The sequence below is a fragment of the Triturus cristatus genome, chromosome 6, assembly GCF_964204655.1.
Source record: "Triturus cristatus chromosome 6, aTriCri1.1, whole genome shotgun sequence".
NCBI classification, from domain to species: Eukaryota; Metazoa; Chordata; class Amphibia; order Caudata; family Salamandridae; genus Triturus; species Triturus cristatus.
In genome coordinates, this window is record NC_140589.1 from 666,873,386 (window position 1) to 666,892,939 (window position 19,554).

General features: G+C 44.7%; 1 protein-coding gene across 1 annotated transcript in view; it reads left to right on the forward strand.

Annotated features, from left to right (window-relative positions):
* The window catches only part of MDN1 (midasin AAA ATPase 1), a 2,002,810-nt gene that overhangs the window by 233,489 nt on the left and 1,749,767 nt on the right, over positions 1-19,554 (forward strand). The window contains exons 14-17 of the mRNA XM_085611158.1: positions 3,511-3,659; positions 5,263-5,323; positions 6,198-6,406; positions 17,091-17,194. Coding sequence (XP_085467284.1) covers positions 3,511-3,659; positions 5,263-5,323; positions 6,198-6,406; positions 17,091-17,194 — 523 coding nt within the window. The remainder of the gene's footprint in view (positions 1-3,510; positions 3,660-5,262; positions 5,324-6,197; positions 6,407-17,090; positions 17,195-19,554) is intronic.

Consider the following 19,554-nt stretch of genomic DNA (forward strand, 5'->3'; position numbering starts at 1 on the left):
TATGCCCTTAAGAGTGTGTGGGATCAGACTCTGTGTAGAACTGGCCCTTGAAACTATATAGAAAATGTGATTCCTGAATAGAAAGTTTTCAATGAAAATGCTAAGCAACAGCTTTACATTGTTATACTGCAATTTTTTTTTTAAGTGGTGGTGTTGCGAGTATATGCACATGCTGTCTTTTGGCATTGACAGTATTTTAGCAGACACGAGCTCGACCTCCCCAAGATGGCAGCTGAATTGGCCTCACGTAAAGTAACGCCCCTCCGTTTCCGGTTGTGTAGTTCACGTCTTGACACGAATCCAGAAGTGGAGGAGGCGCGCTATTCGTTTAAAATGAAGATGCTTACTAGGATGCGCTGCTGCCGGGACGAGTGACCGCGCGCATCAATAGCGCTAACGGTGAGAGTAGGGTGGGCAATAGAATTGTCAGAAGGCACTGTGCGCTCAATTGGCAAAAATGGTTTGGGGAATATATGTATTCTTCCAAACAAAACGAATCGCGAAGAGGTCGGTCTTGTATGTGTGTGCAGCCCTAGAAGGCATGACTCTTAAGGATTTCTAATATGTCATGGAATGATACTTACTGCGTGATGTCGAAGTCGGTTTTAAATTTTAGTCCTGGGTATCAGCACATTGGAGGATACATTGGTCTGAATAGGTGATGTAGGTAAAGGATTTTGGTGTAATACATAAGTGTATTTACTGTATGTGTCTGTCTCCGCAGATGAATGTGTGAGCAACTGATGTCAAACCTAGTTTGACATCAGTCAACACTTCAAACAGCATTAACTTAGATGTTGGTACCACTTGTCCTCCATCTAAAGTAGGTTGTAATTCCCAAAGTTAAGATGTTTGATTCTTTTGGCCCTGACTGGTGAACATGGAGGCTAGTGATAATCCATAATGTGCCCTTAAAAACACACCCAGCGTTGACCGGGGCAGAGTCAGATCTTGGCAGATACATACCCCTCCTACAATCCATAATGTGCCCTTAAAAACACACCCAGCTGTGACTGGGGCAGAGTCAGATTTTGGCAGACATATACCCTTTGTAAACAGCAATCCACAGTCTGCCCTCACACGTGTTTGAGTGGCACTAGCAGTTATAACAATGTGCAAGTCAGGTTACACCTTTCAATTGCCATGAGACAGCTCTGTAGTTATGCCTTCTGCAAACCTGGCCGAACCATCAGAGATTTACATCGTAGGGAAGATAGCGGAGGTGGTTAATGTACGTACTGTGAGGGTTGGGGACACCTAGAGAGCTGCAGCAGAAAAAGATTAAGCTCCCAGATGGGCAATACCTGTATTTCCTGCATCAGTTGTAAAACAAAGGCCCAAATGAATATATAATAACACAGCCTTCAGTTGCCCTAGTTAGATCCGCTTTCGCACAGCGTGTCATTCACGCTGGTTATATCTGCTTAGTACGTTCTAATTGTGCTTCCTAATAGTGTGTGAAAAAACATAAGTGAAACCCTGTGCTACATACTGGCACACTGCGTTAACCAATATACTCCCGTACAAATGTATACAATGGTACCCCAAACACACACACACAGTTTGCCACATAATTCCACGCCACACAATTACATAACTAATCCAATCCCTCTCACATAATTCCAGTACACGCCACATTCATGCACTCCGTAACACATAGGTAAAAGACATTACCATTTACAATGACAATAGCTCTAACTCAAACAAATGCGAGACCTATTGCATTTCCAATGCTTGTTAAATATAAATTCTTTTCACTTTAAGTTCTGCAAACAGGTACAGTACATAGACTTACAGGACCAATCTCCAGGGGTTAAGATGAGTTGTGGGCAAGGTCCAAGGCAGCACCAACAGTACACCATCAGCATTTGGGTGCAGGGTGCAAATCAGTGTCCAAAGTCCAATGCGTTTCCACGGGGATCGGTCACTGTAAAATGAGGCATCCGGCTCTGGCTAGGAAGCCAGCCAGGCTAAACCAGCAAGTGGGCTCAAGCCATGCGATGCTCGTTGACTGGGAGACTCCGTTGGTCCTCTTCTCCAAGGCCGGGTGCAAAGTTGTCCTTATGTGTTGGGTTTTTCCTCGCCGGAGCAGTTGTGGTTGAAGGGGTCAGCGTGCAGAGGCTGCAGGCGATGTTGGGGAGTCCAGGAGGGGTTAAACCACAATGGACTCAAGCTATGGAACCTTGTTGGAACCATTGGCCCATTTCAGCTCTGGACGGAGGCGGCAGGTGGAGTGGTGGGTTCAGGTGTCTGGTTTTGGCAGGTCCAGAGGCTTCAGTCTTCTCTTGTGGAGTTTCTTCAGAGCAGATCTGCTGTTCACTGAAGGTCTTAAGTCTTTTTCGAAGGCAATCGTACAAATCCCACTACAAACCAAGAAGCTCTTTGTAGCGTTTCACAGCCCTCACCTGGGTAACCTATTTCCAATGTAATCCTTGCTAGATTGCCAAATGTATGTCAAAACCAAGCACACACTACACTTTGCATAAAGCACATTGAGCTTGCAAAAAGAGAGTAGTTGCAACTCTACTAGGCAATATTACGCTTCCAGAGATTTCTAAAGCTGCTACTTGATCTTCTATTTACATTTGCTGAGCTTTATTGTATGGACATTCATACCATACAAGAGGCACAGATTGGTCAAACCTTGCTTTGAAAGTTGAGTTCCAGATGTCTACTCGCAAGCCATAGCTCAATAAAGATGGATACTGCTTTTCAGTCTGTGCACAGCACCTGAAGTACACCTGCACATGCTGTGAAGAGAAAATGTTACTTTCCTGTAACGATTGGTTTGAAGTTGGGTTGTAGATTCACATGTGCTGTTTCACATCTCCAGATGTGAGCTCATGGTATATCATTTGACATCCACTGATGTACTGAATAAATACTTGGCTACCAGTCCACACAGACTTTAGTGCTTTGTATTTCTACACCTACTCACACTTCTCTGTAGTGAGAAAAGGTTACTACTGCTTGTGCGTTGTGGGTTTCAGGGGAGGGATCACAAGTCACTTGGAAACCAAAGACTCTTCCTTAAAGTAAAAACACCCATGCTCAAAACTAGATGGCAGGAGTGGACAGCATGTGGTACTACTGCAGTACAAGCTCAAACCAATTGTTACACCTAAGTAATTTGTTCCTTATATGGAATTCAATGGACTATGGACTTGCTCTTTCTTGACCTTTGGCCTCCTCCTGGCCCACTATACGAAACCATTGAAATCCATATTTCATTGCTAATTGGTATATGTGTAATATGATGTGTATGAGGATTTACATATTGTAAACCTAGCTACAAAGTAGTGTAGTATTGTATAGAGGTTACATTCCAGATGTTTTAAAAAAATATCTTGTAATGACTGACATACATTCCCAAAATATCAATATGTTCCAATTTTACTACTGCATATTGTGTAAAAATAGTTTTTAAGCGACCATTTAAAATAAAATGTATTTACACACCGCATTGAAGGTTCCCACTGTAATAAGTTAAATGTTTTTTTCTTGTGTTAGGGATAGACAGACCTTCGCTGCTACCCGCCCTTCCTCTGTACTTCTTGAGCAGCTTTCAGTGTGCATTGACAAAGGTGAGCCAGTGCTGCTGGTGGGAGAGACTGGAACTGGAAAAACATCAACAGTGCAATATCTTGCTAACGTGACGGGTAAGAATGAAAAGAACAAGTCCTCTTTTTTTTTTTATTTCTTCTCAGTTTCGTTACTCGTTCACAAAATCTTGTGTAAATAAATAGTTTTTCCCAAAAACTTCACTTGCATTAAATCCTAAATAGATTCATATGATCGATTGACTAATTTCCATTTTCTGGGTAGAGGGTGGATCACAAAACATGCCTCTTCCTCACGTGTAGGACCTGCTAGCTTGTGTCCCCTCCTTATGCTTGAGACCTTCTACACATTTTTCATTTCCATTTGTGTTTCGCTATAGAGGAAGCACAGAAAATGATACCCTCTAATATTATTGAGGTGTGCGTTCTCACAAAATTCTTTCATTTTACGGAGATTTGTGGAACACAGAGTATTTTGTCAGTTTCACACGAGTCGCAATTTTTTTTCATTTATTTATAATCACATTATCTATTCTGCAGAGCCTAAGATACTAATGGCACGTCTTAATAAACAGAAGTTAGACATCTGCTTGCATATTAACGGTCACCATATTGCAAACAAGCTTTCATCATACCATAAGATTTATTTACTCTACTGTATGCTATCTTTTTGTTCGACTTTGTGTCATTTTATTTTCACTTACAGAATTGAACCTACCCCTGACGAAGGGCTAAACCAACCCGAAATGCATTGGGTTATGGAATAGCAATTTGATTTGCATCATTATATCATGATTTGAAAATTGGAATGCAGATTTAAAAAATTTAAAGGTCCCAGGATGATTGAATAAATCCTGTGTTGTTCTACTTAAACTGACAACCTTGTGGATTTAATTTTTTTACGAACAATTTGTGAGCGTTTTGGTTACATTCACGAACAAGTGAAGTCCAGTCATTTGGACATTTCAGCAGTGCACGAAGGGGACGTCTCCCTGGTAGGGAGACGCTTTCACAAATCTAGGCAAACCACACTGTGTAGAAAAGGTAATCCATGTGGACCCTATGAGCATGCCACACAAGACTGCAACCCTCCTTTGGGAAGGTTTGATTTTTTAAGGTTTGACATGCCAGCCATAGAAATGCCTTTTTAGGTCCCCTTGAAACCTGCTCTCCCTCGTCGGTGAGGGGAATCAACCACTTTATTCTTGTGAGTAGAGTAGGTTTTTTCTTCAGTGAGTGAAAACCATTCCCTGGATCTGTTGCTCGCAAAAACCAAAACCCCTTATGAGCGACAGCCTATGAAAACCTGGTGACTTGAAATTTATAAGTACTGCTCATGGTTATAGAATATCTAGTGCAGGCACTGTGAACATATTTTGATTGAATACTCTTCCCAATTAGGCAGTAGGACCTTTTTTTTGTACGTTCTAAATTTATCTGTTTGATATATTGCCTTGTCAAAAGTGTGAAAACAAATATGATTTAGCCCCAGACACACACACTCACACTCACCCCCTTACTATCTTGAGAGTCAAGTACCTGTGTGGTGCAACATGGTTATCTAGTTGGGGCATCAGTGGTAAATAGTATTCCTCTCTATACTTTCCAGTAAACACACAAATCCCCAGCAACCCTAGAATGTACCTTGCAAGCTATATCTGGATTTCACTCCTAATATATACTTTTTTTCTTTTGTGATTAGGCCATCGTTTGAGGGTTGTGAATATGAACCAGCAGAGTGACACTGCAGACCTCCTGGGAGGGTATGTTTATGATTTCTGACATTATTGCATTTGATAGCCAATATTATCCATGACCTATTTGTTCAGACAGTTTTTTGTGCACTCTTTTGCATGGTCGAAGAATGTAAAGAAATGTTTTCCAAGTATTGTTATTGAAAGCATTTACAATAAATGACTAGTGCAGCTGCAGTATATGAACAGTATGATTGACTTGCTTTTCTCAGATGGAATTGTGGCAGAATGATTTTTGTCAAGCATGGCATCCTTGCTGTTAAATTGTTATGGGGGGCAATTTTTGTGTTTGCTTTTTCCCCCCCAAGAGTGTTATGCTGTATGTCGCTTGGTTCAGCGTGGTGTTCAGTGTGGTGGGGCTACAGTGTAGGTGTTACAGCCAAGGAATTGTGGTTGAATTATGCCAAACTGTTTACACCACGTAGTAGCTTTCTGGTTGTGTTGAATGTTAGAGCTTAGATGAGTTGAACCATGGTGTTCTGTCTTCTGATGCAAGGTGAGTGTTAATGTTTAGTGAAAGCATTCAGTTCATGTGCCTATGGCCATGCTGAACGTTTTCGCAAAATCCCCTTTGAACAGTGTGGTGGTGGGGGAGGGTTCATTTCATAGCGTTTGTTGCTCCATCTGAATGTTTAAATATGAAAGAGCCTCTGAAAAAAACAACCCACTTGAGTAAAGCTCAGTTCCAAACCCCAGTGCACCTTAAAACACTTAAACATGATTTGTTTGGTTATTGTTAGTTGTTGTATAAGTGACTGAGCTAAATTATTAAAGTGGTGGGAGATTTGAAGGAGATTATGTGTCAGTAAAGTGTAGTTAAAATATGTCAACAGTTTTAAAGTTTTACTTTTGGTGGTAAACTGCTTATTTTGCTTTTTATTAGGTACAAACCAGTAGATCATCGTATGATTTGGCTGCCCCTGAGAGAGGTGTTTGAGGAGCTTTTCACAAAGACTTTTTCAAGGAAGCAAAATGCAACATTTTTGGGACATATCCAGACCTGTTACAGACGAAGACGCTGGCATGATTTGCTTAAACTAATGCAGCATGTTTTAAATTCGGCCATTCTCAAAGTTCAAGGAAATGAGGCTGGTGAGGAAATCTGCGTTGAATGAGAGCTGTCATGTGCAGAAGTATGAATGCCAATCTGAAGTAGTCTACTAAAGGCTGCTCATTTTGTGTCCCACATACAATTTGGTCAATTGTCGGGGGTGTTGAGCTGAACTGTTGCTTTGCAAAGGTCACAGCAGGGCTGCAACCCAATGCTATTTAGTAGAATGATTCTGATTTTCAAATATCTGAGTTTGTTCCCCTTGCAATTTTGGCAAGGCTGCCCTGACCTTTTGGAAGCAAAGGTGATGCATGTTTAACTGCAATTACGTTTTACGGTATAGATGACTTGCCATGGATATGTAGTCCATTAGCCTGACATTATTTAGGAAAACCGTGGGCCACTTTCCAGTTGAGATTTAATGGAATCTTTTTCTGAGGATATTTCTTCTTGCAAATTCCTCACCATATGAATATCCTTGCTTTTTTTTTTTTTCTTCGTGCCTTACTGAAGCAGGTCTGGCACTCTTTGGTTTTGCATCTTGTATTAAATTTACCATTTTGATTTTCCCAAAATTCTACAAATAGCACCTCATAAGGTGTTTGGGTTATATCACCTTTCAACAATGTCATAAACAGATGTCCTTGTCCATTTCTCATGTTATCTACACAATCCCTCGACCTGTGATTTCTGCAGGTCCATGCATCTGAAAGGCATTCTGGAGCAGAAGGCGAAGCTGCTCTTGGTGGTGTGAGTAGAGCGGCATTCCTAAGAGCCCTTCCATGAAATACAGAAACGCCATAGGAAGGACAGGTCCTCTTCTAGGAAAAAGGACTGCTCTAATGAATGCTCAAGGAGTTGGCAGTGTCGCTCTAAATGTTGGCTCATTCTTCCCCTGAGCCAATTCTGTTTTTTGTTCAGAGTTCCAGGCTCTGACACTTGCATTCAGATGCACTGTTATTGACCTCAGCCCTCGAAAACAAAGACAATCTTAAGAGTCACAACAGAGAAGGTTGAAAGCCTGCTCTGAGAATCCATTTCTGGTAGACCCTACTCGCAGAAGAGGTTTGCTCACAAGGAAGAGCTCTTTGACTCGGATTAATACACACTGGACACTTCTAGTTCTATTGCCCTGAAGAAAACTATTTGGATGCTCCTATCCCCCTGCGACCAAACATATTCTAATTCTTGAGCTTTTTGTAGACTTTCAGAATGCCATTGGATTTGATAAATCTCTTCGAGGGGTATGGAGCCTATCCTGCGGGGTCTCCCTCAGAGGAAGTCTCTTCATCATGGCTGTTGTTTAGAAGGTTGCACGTGTGCTTGAATTGCTGCACCCAAGTGCTGTGCTGAAGTCTAGCATCTTTAAAGAGTTTCCAAAGCGATTCTGATCCTCCTTTAACATTCAACAAGACCATGCTCAAGCTTGTTGATGCATGAAAGAAATTGTTCAGTCATGACTACTCATAGATAGGTGTCACATCGCCATGGACCTGCGCCTTTCGAGCCAGAGTTATTGTTGGCTCATCCTTTTCCAGAAAGCTGTTTGATTCAGGCGTCCTTGGCAAAACTGAACCACAACGCTTTCCCTACCACTTTTCGGGGCGGCAAGTCCCACCACATACTGATCGAAAGACTCCACCACATCGGCATCCAAGAGGACGCGCTCAAATGGATCATCTCCTTCCTCTCTGGAAGAACTCAGTGGATCCACCTCTAAACTGCAGGGGATCACCTGCGGTGTCACCAGGGCCCATCCCTCAGCCCCACGCTCTTCAGCGCATATATGACCCCGCTGGCCAACATAGTCAGATCCTACAGTCTCAACATAATTTCCTACGCAGACAACACTCCACTCATCCTCTCACTCACCAACAACCCCACCACTACCAGAACCAAGTTACACAGATGCATGAAAAACATAGAGTGGATGCAGAACAATCACCTGCAGCTGAACACAGACAAGACAGAAGGACTGATCTTTGGCAGCAGCAGCAACACATGGAAGGACCCCTGGTGGCCATCAGATCTATGACCCACACCCTCCAGCCATGCTAGAAACCTCAGAATCATCATTGACAACAAGCCCAGAATGAAATCACATATAAATGCAGTCTCCTCCACCTGCTTCCTCACTCTACGCATGCTACATAAGATTTTCAAGTGGCTAACCCTACATGTGAGAAAGTGGCTCTGTATATACTGTTCCCAAATAGGTACAGGGTGTACAGAGTCCACAGTCCTCAGAGGATAGGCAGAGGCTAAAGTTAGATATAACCTTACTCTCTAAAGTGGTAGCTTGGTCGAGCAGAAAGGCAGTATCAGAGGACAGTGTAAAGCATTTGTTGCACACACTCAGTCAGCAAATGGTCTCACACACTCAATAACTGAACTCTAGGCCAATGGTTCATATATAAAAAAATATATGCTTGTTTTATTTTAGAACCAACAATAGGTATTAAAATATACTTTCTCAGAATGAGACGCTTTATATAAATACTTTTGCAATATGCAATTGACTTTTGTAGAAAGTTACAAGTGGTTGCAATAGGCAACACAATTCTAAACACAGTAATGCATTGAGGTATTTGCCACAGATTACTTTTAGGATTACTTTTGGAATTCCAGGACTGGATCCTAGATTCAGTCCTGGGTCAGTACTTGAAAGCAAGTGATAAAAGTCGACTTAATTACTGTGATGATTTTTAGACAATATTTTGCTATTTTAAAAGTTGACACTTAGAAAATATTTCACCAAAAACAGTCAATGATTCCCTATGGCAGAAAATGCAAGTTGCAGGTATAGTATGTTCTTGTTACTTTTGTAATCCAGTACAGGGTAACTAGACTCGGTACTGGGACCTTTATCCAAAACAGGTAAGTAATTACGTTTTCAGATATTATACGATTTTTAAAGAATATTTAAAGATTGCAGAAATTGACACTGAAAAAATTTCACAGAAAAACAGACAATGATTTCCTATAGGAGAAAATTGGGTTACTGGTAAGTACAGTTGTAAGTATTTTTCAGTCAGTGCTGGGCACCAAGATCCAGCACTGAGAGCTCACCTAAGAGCAGGTGAGCGTTTTCGTTACTCGGCTGATTTTTGGTGAATATTTTAAGTTTTGAAAAGTCCACACTTAAAAGAAATTTCAGGAAAAGCCAGTCAATGTTACCCTATGGAGAGAAGTGAGTTATCGGTTTAAAGGTAAGTACTCAAGTGGCAGAGTTAATGTTCTGGGCATAGACTCGGGTGTCTCCCAGGGTCAGGAAAGTACAGTTGTTGCACCCTCAGCGGCACAGGGGCAGCCAGTTGCAGATGAAGTTAGGCCCAATGTTATCCTATGGAAGGCAGGGGGCCCTTGATTGGTGGCTGCTGACTAGCAGGCCACGTGGCTGTTGGAGCTGGGCTCCTGGTGACTTGCTGATGGCAAATGGGGAAGTAGGTAGGAGTTGAAGTTGCACTGCCAGTGCCACTTGGGTGGCTGGGTGCAGGGTGCTTTTGAGCCTTCGGGCGCTCAATGGATTGCTATGGAAAATCTCCGGTTTAGAAAAAAGACTGCAAGCTCGGGGACTAGGATTCTTCAGGTGCCACCACCACTTCGAGAGGTAAGTTAAGTTGGGTAGTTGGAGGATAGGTAGGTACCCCGGGATTGGGCACAGGGGGCCGCGGGGCACCGGGTGCAGGGGTGCCTTTTGGTGTCGTGAAATCTTACCCTCTGTTGATTGCGGTTGGGGGGGGCACCTTATTCTGAGGCTACAGGCTTCTTCAGGAGTGTCGAGGGAGTTCCTTGGGGGTTGGACTCGGGGTCACAGTCGCCGTGGGGTTGTTCTCGTGGTCTTTGTTCACTCCGGCACAGGCCAGGCTTGGCTGGGGCAGAGTGTGCTGGGTTTGCGGTTCCGGGCTGCTGCCAGGGATTAGAAGTAGGTTTTGAGAAGAGCCTCTACTCATGGGAGTCTCAGGGGTTTAGAGTCAAAAGATAGCCAGGTCCTCCGGGGTTTGTGAGGTTGCTGGCCACAAGAGATGCCGGGTTGGAGCAGGTTCGAGGGTAGACAGGCCGGTAGGGCTGGGGCCAAAGCAGTTGGTGTCTTCCTCTTCGTAGCAGCTGCAGGGCAGGTCTTCTTTCTTCTAGCTCTTCTTTGGATTCTGGAATCTGGGAAAGGAAGGTTCAGGGTGCCCCTAAATACTAGATTTAGGGGTGTTACAGGTAGGTGAAGGGCAGGGACCAATGGGTCCCTGTCTTGGGGTGGGTACACCCCCTATCCTGCCTCTCTCCTGTGGCAGGGGGGCAGTAGCCTAGTCCTGATAGGGTAGGGCTTCCCATCTTCAAGATGGCGAGAGCCCGGAGATGTGCTTCACCTCGCCTCCCCCACCTGAGGGGTGGGGTTGGCAGGCTGGCACACCCCCTGTCCTTATTTGGGGTTTCCGGCCATGCTTCCCGCCAGAGTGGGGGGTTGCAGTGGCCTGGGGAAGCTCACAGAGGCGTCATGCCTTTGAAGCTTCCCCCTGCCCATCCTGGGGGAGGACATTTAGCACCTCGCCCAGGATGTGCATTGTGGCACGCCCAGGAGAGCAGGGGCTCTCCTACCCATGGGTCCAGCAACATGTCTGCTGTGTGGCAGCCTAGGCAGCCTCAGAACAGACGTGGATTGTAGGTTAGGTTTTAGGGGGCATCTCTAAGATGCCGTCTGGGGTGCTTGGTACATTAAACCCACACTGATGCCAGTGTGGGATTTAATGTGCTGAGAAGTTTGATTCCAAACTTCTCAGTCTTCAGTGTTGCCATTATGGTACTGTGGAGTTCGTGTTTGACGAGCTCTCAGCACCATGTACTCTTAAATGGCAGCACTGCACTTACAGTGCCCAGGAATGGACCTGGGTACTGTAGGGGAACAGGGCTCCTGCTCCTGTGCCCACACCATTGGCATATGGCACCCAGCTAGTGGGGTGGCTGATATATGCCATGGCAGTGTAGGGGATGGGCATGGCACACAGGGATGCGTGCCATGTCGACTCTTTGTTTTGTCTTGCACCCAGACACCCAGCCTACAAGAGCTGGCTGTGTGTGTGTGTGTATATGTATATATGTGTATATGTATATATGTATATATGTATATATGTATATATGTATATATGTATATATGTATATATGTATATATGTATATATGTATATATATATATATATATATATATATATATATATATATATATACAGGGCCTCTAAGGGTGGCACAATGAGTGCTGCAGCCCTTAGAGGCCTTCATTGGTCACAAGGCCCTGGATACCTAGGGTACCATTAACCGTGGGGCTGACATGTTGCCGTTTTGTGTTTTTAGGGAAGGAACATAGGCCCTGGGCGCCTGATTGGCAGGAGTCCAGGGCACACTCAGTCAAAGTACATTCAGCAATTCAGCAAAAAGTGGGGGCATACCATGCAAGAAAGATGGCACTTTCTCACACTACACATGAGAAACAGTGATACAAGCTCTCATAACCAGCCAAGTGGGCTTTGGCATTGCCCTCTATGTAGGAATCGCTGCACACCTTCTACAGAGACTTCCGATCATACAGAACGCTGCCGCAAGACTCATCCTCTGTCTTCGCTGACGAAACAACATCACACCCCACCTCAGGAAACACAGCTGGCTCCCCGTGCAGAAGAGATGCCAATACAAGCTGCTGACCCACACACACACGGCTCTACACAATCAAGCACCTGCCTGCATTAACCACCGCCTGAGCTTCCCCCAACCATCCATAGACGACGCTCAGCATCCCTTTCACTTGGCCATACTGATAGATTGAAATGCCTTTATTCTGTGGGGCAAAAAATTGTTTTTTTCATTGAGTAGCTTTGCCTTCTGGCCCGTGTCTCTTTTGTCTTTAAAAGTAATGTTCACGTCTTGGGGGGGAAACAGCAATACCTGCTATCATTAACTTTCCAGACTACACAAAGTGCTCGTTTTCAGAGATTGTGAGGGATGGTCGTGATGCTTCAAATGAAATGCTAGATTTGTAAGAATGTGGCTCTGTATATACTGTTCCCAAATAGGTACAGTGTGTACAGAAATTCCACAGTCCCCAGATGTTTGGCAGAGGTTAAAGTTAGATATAACCTTACTCTCTAAAGTGGTAGCTTGGTCGAGCAGTAAGGCCGTATCAGAGGACAGTGTAAAGCATTTGTTGTACACACTCAGTCAGCAAATGGTCTCACATACTCAAGAACTGAACTCTAGGCCAATGGTTTGTATAAACAATTTATGGTTGTTTTATTTTAGAACCAACAATAGGTATCAAAATATACTTTCTAGGAATGAGATGCTTTAGTTAAATACTTTGCAATACGCAATTGACTTTTGCAGGTAATAGTTTGTTGTACTAGGCAACACAGTTTCAAACACAATAATACATTGAGCTCAATGGGAATTTTAAGTTATGTGCAATTGATTACTTTCAGGATTACTTTTCTAACCCCAGGACTGGATCCTAGATTCAGTCCTGGGACAGTTCTTAGTGAGTAAATTCGTTTTAGTTACTGTTGTGATTTTTAAGCAATATTTTGCTATTTCAAAAGTTGACACTTCGAAACATTTTTCTAATCAAATTACCAATGTTATCCTATCGAAGGAAATTCACTTAGCAGGTAAGTGGGGTTATCGGCTTTGGGGGTAAGTACTCGACTTGCAGAGTTAAGGTTCTGGGCATAGACTCCCAGGGTCAGGTAAGTACAGTTGTTGCACCCTCAGCGGCACAGGGGCTGCCGGTTGCAGAGTGAGTTAGGCCCAATGTTATCCTATGGAAGGCAGGGGGCCCTTGGTTGGTGGCTGCTGACTAGCAGGCCACGTGGCTGTTGGAGCTGGGCTCCTGGTGACTTGCTCAGGGCTAATGATGAAGTAGGTAGGAGTAGAAGTTGCACTGCCAGGGCCACTTGGGTGGCTGGGTGCAGGGTACTTTTGAGCCTTCGGGCGCTCAATGGATTGCTATGGAAAAGCTCCAGGACGAACAAAGGCTGCAAGCTCGGGGACGAAGATTCTTCAGGTGTGCCCACCACTTCGAGAGGTAAGTTGGGTAGTTGGAGGATAGGTAGGTACCCAGAAGTCGGGCACAGGGGGCTGCCGGGCGCCGGGTGCAGGGGTGCCTTTTGGTGTTGGGAAATCTTACCCTCTGTTGATCGCAGTTGGGGGGGGGGGGTCCCTGGTTCTGAGGCTGCAGGCGTCGTCGGGAACGTCGAGGTGGGTCCATGGGTGCCGTATTCGGGGTCACAGTCGCCGGGGGGACGTCCTCTGGGTCTTTGTCCACTCCGGCACAGGCCAGGCTTGGCGGGTGCAGAGTGTGCAGGGTTCGCAGTTCCGGGCTGATGCCAGGGGTTAGATAATTGCTTTGAGCAGAGCCACTGCTCGTGGCAGTCGCAGGTGCTCAGTCACAAGGTAGCCAGGTCCTCTGGGTTTTGTGAGGTTGCTGGCCACAGTAGGTGCCGGGATTTAGCAGGAGCAGGTTCGAGGGTCGACAGGCCGACAGGGCTGGGGCCAAAGCAGTTGGTGTCTTCCTCTTCTTAGCAGCTGCACAGCAGGTCTTCTTTCTTCTTGATCTTCTTTGCTGTTTTAGAATCTGGAATCTAAGGGAGGAAGGTTCAGGGTGCCCCTAAATACTACATTTAGGGCCGTTACAGGTAGGTTAAGGGCAGGGACCGCTGGCTCCCTGTCCTGGGGCGGGTACACCCCCTATCCTGCCACTCTCCTGTGGGAGGGGACAGTGGCCTAGTCCTGATTGGGCAGGGCCTCCCATCTTCAAGATGGCGAACGCCCGGAGATGTGCTTCACCTCGCCTCCCCCACCTGAGGAGTGGGGTTGGAAGGCTGGCACATCCCCTGTCCTTATTTGGGGTTTCCGGCCAGTCTTCCCGCCAGAGTGGGGGTCAGAACTGGTGGGGGCCAGTTTGCTGGGTACAGCAAGTGACCTGGAGAAGCTCACACAGGCGTCATGCCTTTGGAGCTTCCCCCTGCCCATCCTGGGGGAGGAGACCTAGCACCTCGCCCAGGATGTGCATTGTTGCAGGGCCCGGAGAGCGGAGGCTCTCCACCCGGGGGTCCAGCAACATGTCTGGGCAGCCTCCCACACCAGACGTGGATTGTAGGTTAGGTTTCAGGGGCATCTCTAAGATGCCCTCTGTAGTGCTTTGTACATTAAATCTCACACTGGCATTATTGCAGGTTTAATGTGCTGAGAGGTTTGATACCAAACTTCTCAGTCTTCAGTGTTGCCGTTATGGTTCTATGGAGTTTGTGTTTGACGAGCTCTCAGCACCATATACTCTTAAATGGCAGCACTGCACTTAGTGCCCAGGAATGGACCTGGGTACTGTAGGGGCACAGGGCTCATGCTCCTGTGCCCACACCACTGGCATAGGGCACCCAGGTAGAGGGGTGGCTGATGTATGCCAGGGCAGTGTAGGTGGTGGGCATGGCACACAGGGATGTGTGCCATGTCGACTCTTTGTTTTGTCTTGTACCCAAACACTCAGCCTGCAAGGGCAGTGTGTGTGTGTGTGTTAGGGTTTAGGGCCTCTAAGGGTGGCACAATGAGTGCTGCAACCGTTAGAGGCCTTCCCTGGTCACAAAGCCCTGGGTACCCAGGGTACCATTTACCAGGGGCTGACATGTGGCCAGGGTTTGCCAATTTGGGTTTGAGGTTTTAAGGGAAGGAACATAGGCCCTGGGCACCTGATTGGCAGGAGTCCAGGGCACACTCAGTCAAAGTACATTCAGCAATTCAGCAAAAAGTGGGGGCATACCATGCAAGAAAGATGGCTCTTTCTCACAATGCTGGAACAAGTCTGTTTCTTACTGCTGGGCTAAGAACCTTGCCTCTTTCGAGGCTTGACTGTCAGATGTTTTGCACTTTGGCTTTTCCTCACTCAGCTGGGCTTGTCGATCTCGATGATGAAACTGTAGTTGGGTGTAATGTTCTTAGTTTATGCTTGACCAACATTCTTTGTTGAAGTTGCCCCTTGTGTCAGGTTTTTGAAAGGTTTAGCATACTTTTACACGCATGCCTGTCCTTGTTCTTGGTTTCATTATGACATCTCTATTTGAACCACAGGAAAGCTGTCCTGTGAGCCTTTTGAGTATGAATTCTATGTTCTACCAACACTTCCTTTTTGCCAAACTTGGTGTCTTGTTGCCAAGTAAGGAAGTCTGTCACTCTTCAGCCTTTCTTCTCTCCTTCCTCGCCCGTCTAAAGAGGAGGAGTGGTTGCACAGAAAGAATCTTCAGGGGGCTGTCTCATACTACATTTATCGTACAAGATAGAATCAAGTGAATATGCAGTTTTGTCTTCTGGGGCAATGAAGGTTAATGCTGTGTTGTAGAAGAAACCTGTGCCCATCTCTCATTGGGTCACCTCTGTATAAAGATCAGTTACACTGTGACTAAGAGAAAAAGATTTGTTTGCTGGTATAAGATAACGTGTATTTGTATGGGGGACTTTCACCCAAGGGTATCTTGGCGCTGAATAACAGATCTTTATTGTGACGCAACTCCATGGTACTCACTTTATCGACTTCAGATGGATGAAGGGCTGAGTGGACCCACCAGAATTGAACCTGTCGCCATGAAGCCGAACACAGGCCTCTGCAGTGGATGCATCAGTCCACTAAGCCACCAGACCCGGTATTAGGTCACATCCCGCCAGAGCCATGGTGGTCTTAGCTCTGACCACAGGAGTCCCATTAGCTAGTTGCGGAACAGCTTCTTAGTCCTCATTGGACATTTTTGCCAAACTTTACTGCTTGGCTCCTAAGCAAGAAGCATTTGCTATTGTGCTGGAGCTGTTTTTCAATTCTTCCTTGTTTAGCCATCACCACTCAGTCCAGCATCCCGGTGGGACTTCTTCATGAGGTGGGGATTAAGCAAAAAGAAGTATTCATCAGAAGCATAATGTACTCTGTCTGGTGGATACTCTGTCTTCCCGGATTTCCTTACTGTCATTCCTTCTACTCTTCTGAGGTAGTGCTAATCCTAATAACGTTTCAAGGCTAACAGTTACTTTTTTGTCCGTTCTGATAACCTTGTTGTGGTTCTTTTTCGCTATCTTGATTGGGCATTGGAAAATCATGATGAAACTGGTGCCTGCATGCTAGATGTTGCAGCTTATAGCCTGGTGGTGTCACTTTTGGGGAGGATGATCCTGCCACTGGAGTTGTGTGGCACTGCTGGAGATTGACTGCTTGGAGAATAGTTTCACAGTCCCTCCAATCTTGAACTTGGGGATATTTCCTTGGGGATGAATCAGCAGAAAGATGTAGTATCCACCAGAAATATTTTTGTATCAAAGGAAAGTACTTTGAATATACAGTTACTAAAGAGTATTGTAGTCCCACACAAGTAAAACTGTTGCATTCTCCCACTGTTCAAACAAAACCTTTTCAGATTCAAGGTTTGAAAGCAGCCATTTTCCTCACTAGGGTAATTATGTTCAGGGCTCCTCATCCTATTTAATGACTGTCCCTTCATCACTTTGTATTTGTACTCTTTCGTGATCATATTATTTTTTATTTTATCAGTGTGCCCTCAAACGCAAATCAACTATAAAAATGAGGAGGCTGTTGTTCATCAGCTATTTTAAGCAATTAAGACGTTAAAGCATTTCATTAAGAATGAGAGACTGCTTAATTTATTTCCTCTTTTACTTTGTTGCACAATTTACTCATTATTTTTTCTGTTTAGATGTGCTGCTAAAAGAAAAGTGGGAGGCTTTTTCTATGCGTGTCAATCAAGCCCAGCAGCAGATGAAAATGGCAGAAAATGCCCTGATGTTTGCATTTGTTGAGGTAAGTATTTCAATGGCTTTGCACTGACCTACTCACAACTTCAGTCATGGATCTTTGGTTCTAGTTGTTTTTAGACATGAACATCATCATTGCTACTTTTATGGGCCGTGCACCTTCTACCATGGAATAATTAAAAATAATTGTGTAAAAAATGTATTCTAGAATGGTGATTGGTTGCGGGTTGTGCCATTCGGTCTGAGATCTATCTGGCTACAACATTCTAAGTTTCAGGATATTGAAGGTATATTTTGCTTTCTTTTTTATTGTGGTTTTGGCAAACATGCTTGTGACTTGGACTTTTTTTTTCTCAACATGTATACCTTTGGGGCATATCATCTTATTCAGATAGAGGCTTTGAAGAACCAGAACCTTTTGAGTCTGGCGGCGCAGGGTACGCCCAAGGTCTCCGGAGTTCTCCTGCTTCGCTACACAGAGACACGGGACACTCCGTCGGCGTTAGAAGATTGGATTTATTTAGCTGCAGCTAGTACAGTTGCCCTAGAAGTACACAAAGTAGGTTCTCAGGAGACTGCCACTTCACTCTGTGGCGCATCATGTTAAATACTATACAATGATACAATTATTGACAAAATACACTCCCAGAGCATACAAGAAAGAGCCAATAAGGCAAGTTGGAAAACAAGGCGGAACCAATAGGAAAGATTTGAAAACAGAAATATCAGATGACTCGAAGAGACCTCTCCTCCAACTGGGTTTGTCACCCCACCCTCAAGTTAATACATTAACAGATTCATAACTAACTTGCAGGTGGTGAGATACATTTGTGTGTGTTGGAGGACAGTTGTGAAATGAGAGAATGCTAGCAGGAGACAGTGAAGGCCAGTCGATAAGATAAAGTCAGGAAAGAATAGTGTGAGCCAACAGATAGTTGAGACGTGGATTAGAAAAGCCAGACAGGGATTAGTGTACTCGGCTAGTTCTAACACCAGCTTCGCAAATGGAGGCTGAGGGCGTATTTCGACACCGGGCTACAGAAAAAGCAGAATAGACTTTGTTCGCCGTGCTGCCTGAGTGATGGTAACACAAAATGGCGGCGGGCCACAAAATGGCAGGTCGATTCGATCGTGATCGAAAATCGAAGTTCCTCAGACCCTCCTTTTGCCAGAACTCAGGCAAGATAGACTCATGTTAATCTGAGTCCACGTCAATAGCCATGAGGTCATCGAGCTGTTGCTGTAACATCATTCTTATGTTTTCTGTTACTTGTGGTTTGGGTTTTGGGATGCACATAGTAGCACAAAGATCACAGATAGCGGGACCACAGTGCATACAAAGGCAACAGGAAAATATAATGGTCAGGATTATACCAAGGAACGTTAATGCTTTCCAATGCCATTTGGACAGTAGTCCCCAAAACCATTCCGTTAAAGACCAATCTCCTTCGTCCTGATGAATAGACTCGGAGATTATGTGCAACTTGGAGATAGCTTGGTATACTGTCGGAGCGTCATTAGGTATGCAAATACAGCAACTTGACCCGATCAATTTGCATACTCCACCACGATCAGCAAGAACAAAGTCTAAGGCAATTCGATTTTGCAATGTCATAAGGCGATCCGCCTGTAGTTCTGCTGTGATGTTACTTAAGGCTCCTACAGTGATGTCTATTGTAGTCTCTACGACACGGACCAAATGCCTTATATTTCTGCTGTTAGCCATTGGACCCCAGAAGGGAAGAAAACCTTTAAGGAAATCTCCTCCCTCTTGTCCTGCTGTGTCTTTTGAATCGATAATCCCTCTGCCGTATCGGGTTCGGTGATGATTTGCGGAAGCGGTGTAAGTAGGGGGAAGAAGAAAGGCTATATAACAAGTACCAGAGAAACCCGTTGGTAACCAAGTGTAAGCTCTATTATAGCAGATGAAATAGGTGCCTTGAGACGGCACTAGAGGAGGCGAGTTTTGGGAGGTATAAACGTACGTGTAGGAGCAGTTATTCCTTTGTGTAGTGTCAGAAGGGCGATCATTTATTTGTAAGCAGAAGTTACCCTGATGTGGTACAGTCCAAATCGGTGAGGACTGTCCTTTTCCAACCTTAGTACTGAGACTAGACGTATATTGGGTGACGTTCCAATTAGTGTATGCTTTTCTTTCGTCAATGGGGATTTTACTATTCTCCATGATTTTAGCCATAACTACCATACCTTTAATCAAAGAACTATGACTAAAATCCGGATAATTAATTTGTGAACTAACAGATCGTCTGAATTTGCTTTGATAAGCATTTGAGAAAATGACAAAGTAAGCCCAAGGGGAACCCTCATAAGAAAAGGGAAGAACTAGATATGGCATTCCTTTCTCTGTGGTATGTGGAATAAGACCACACACCCAACAATCGGTTG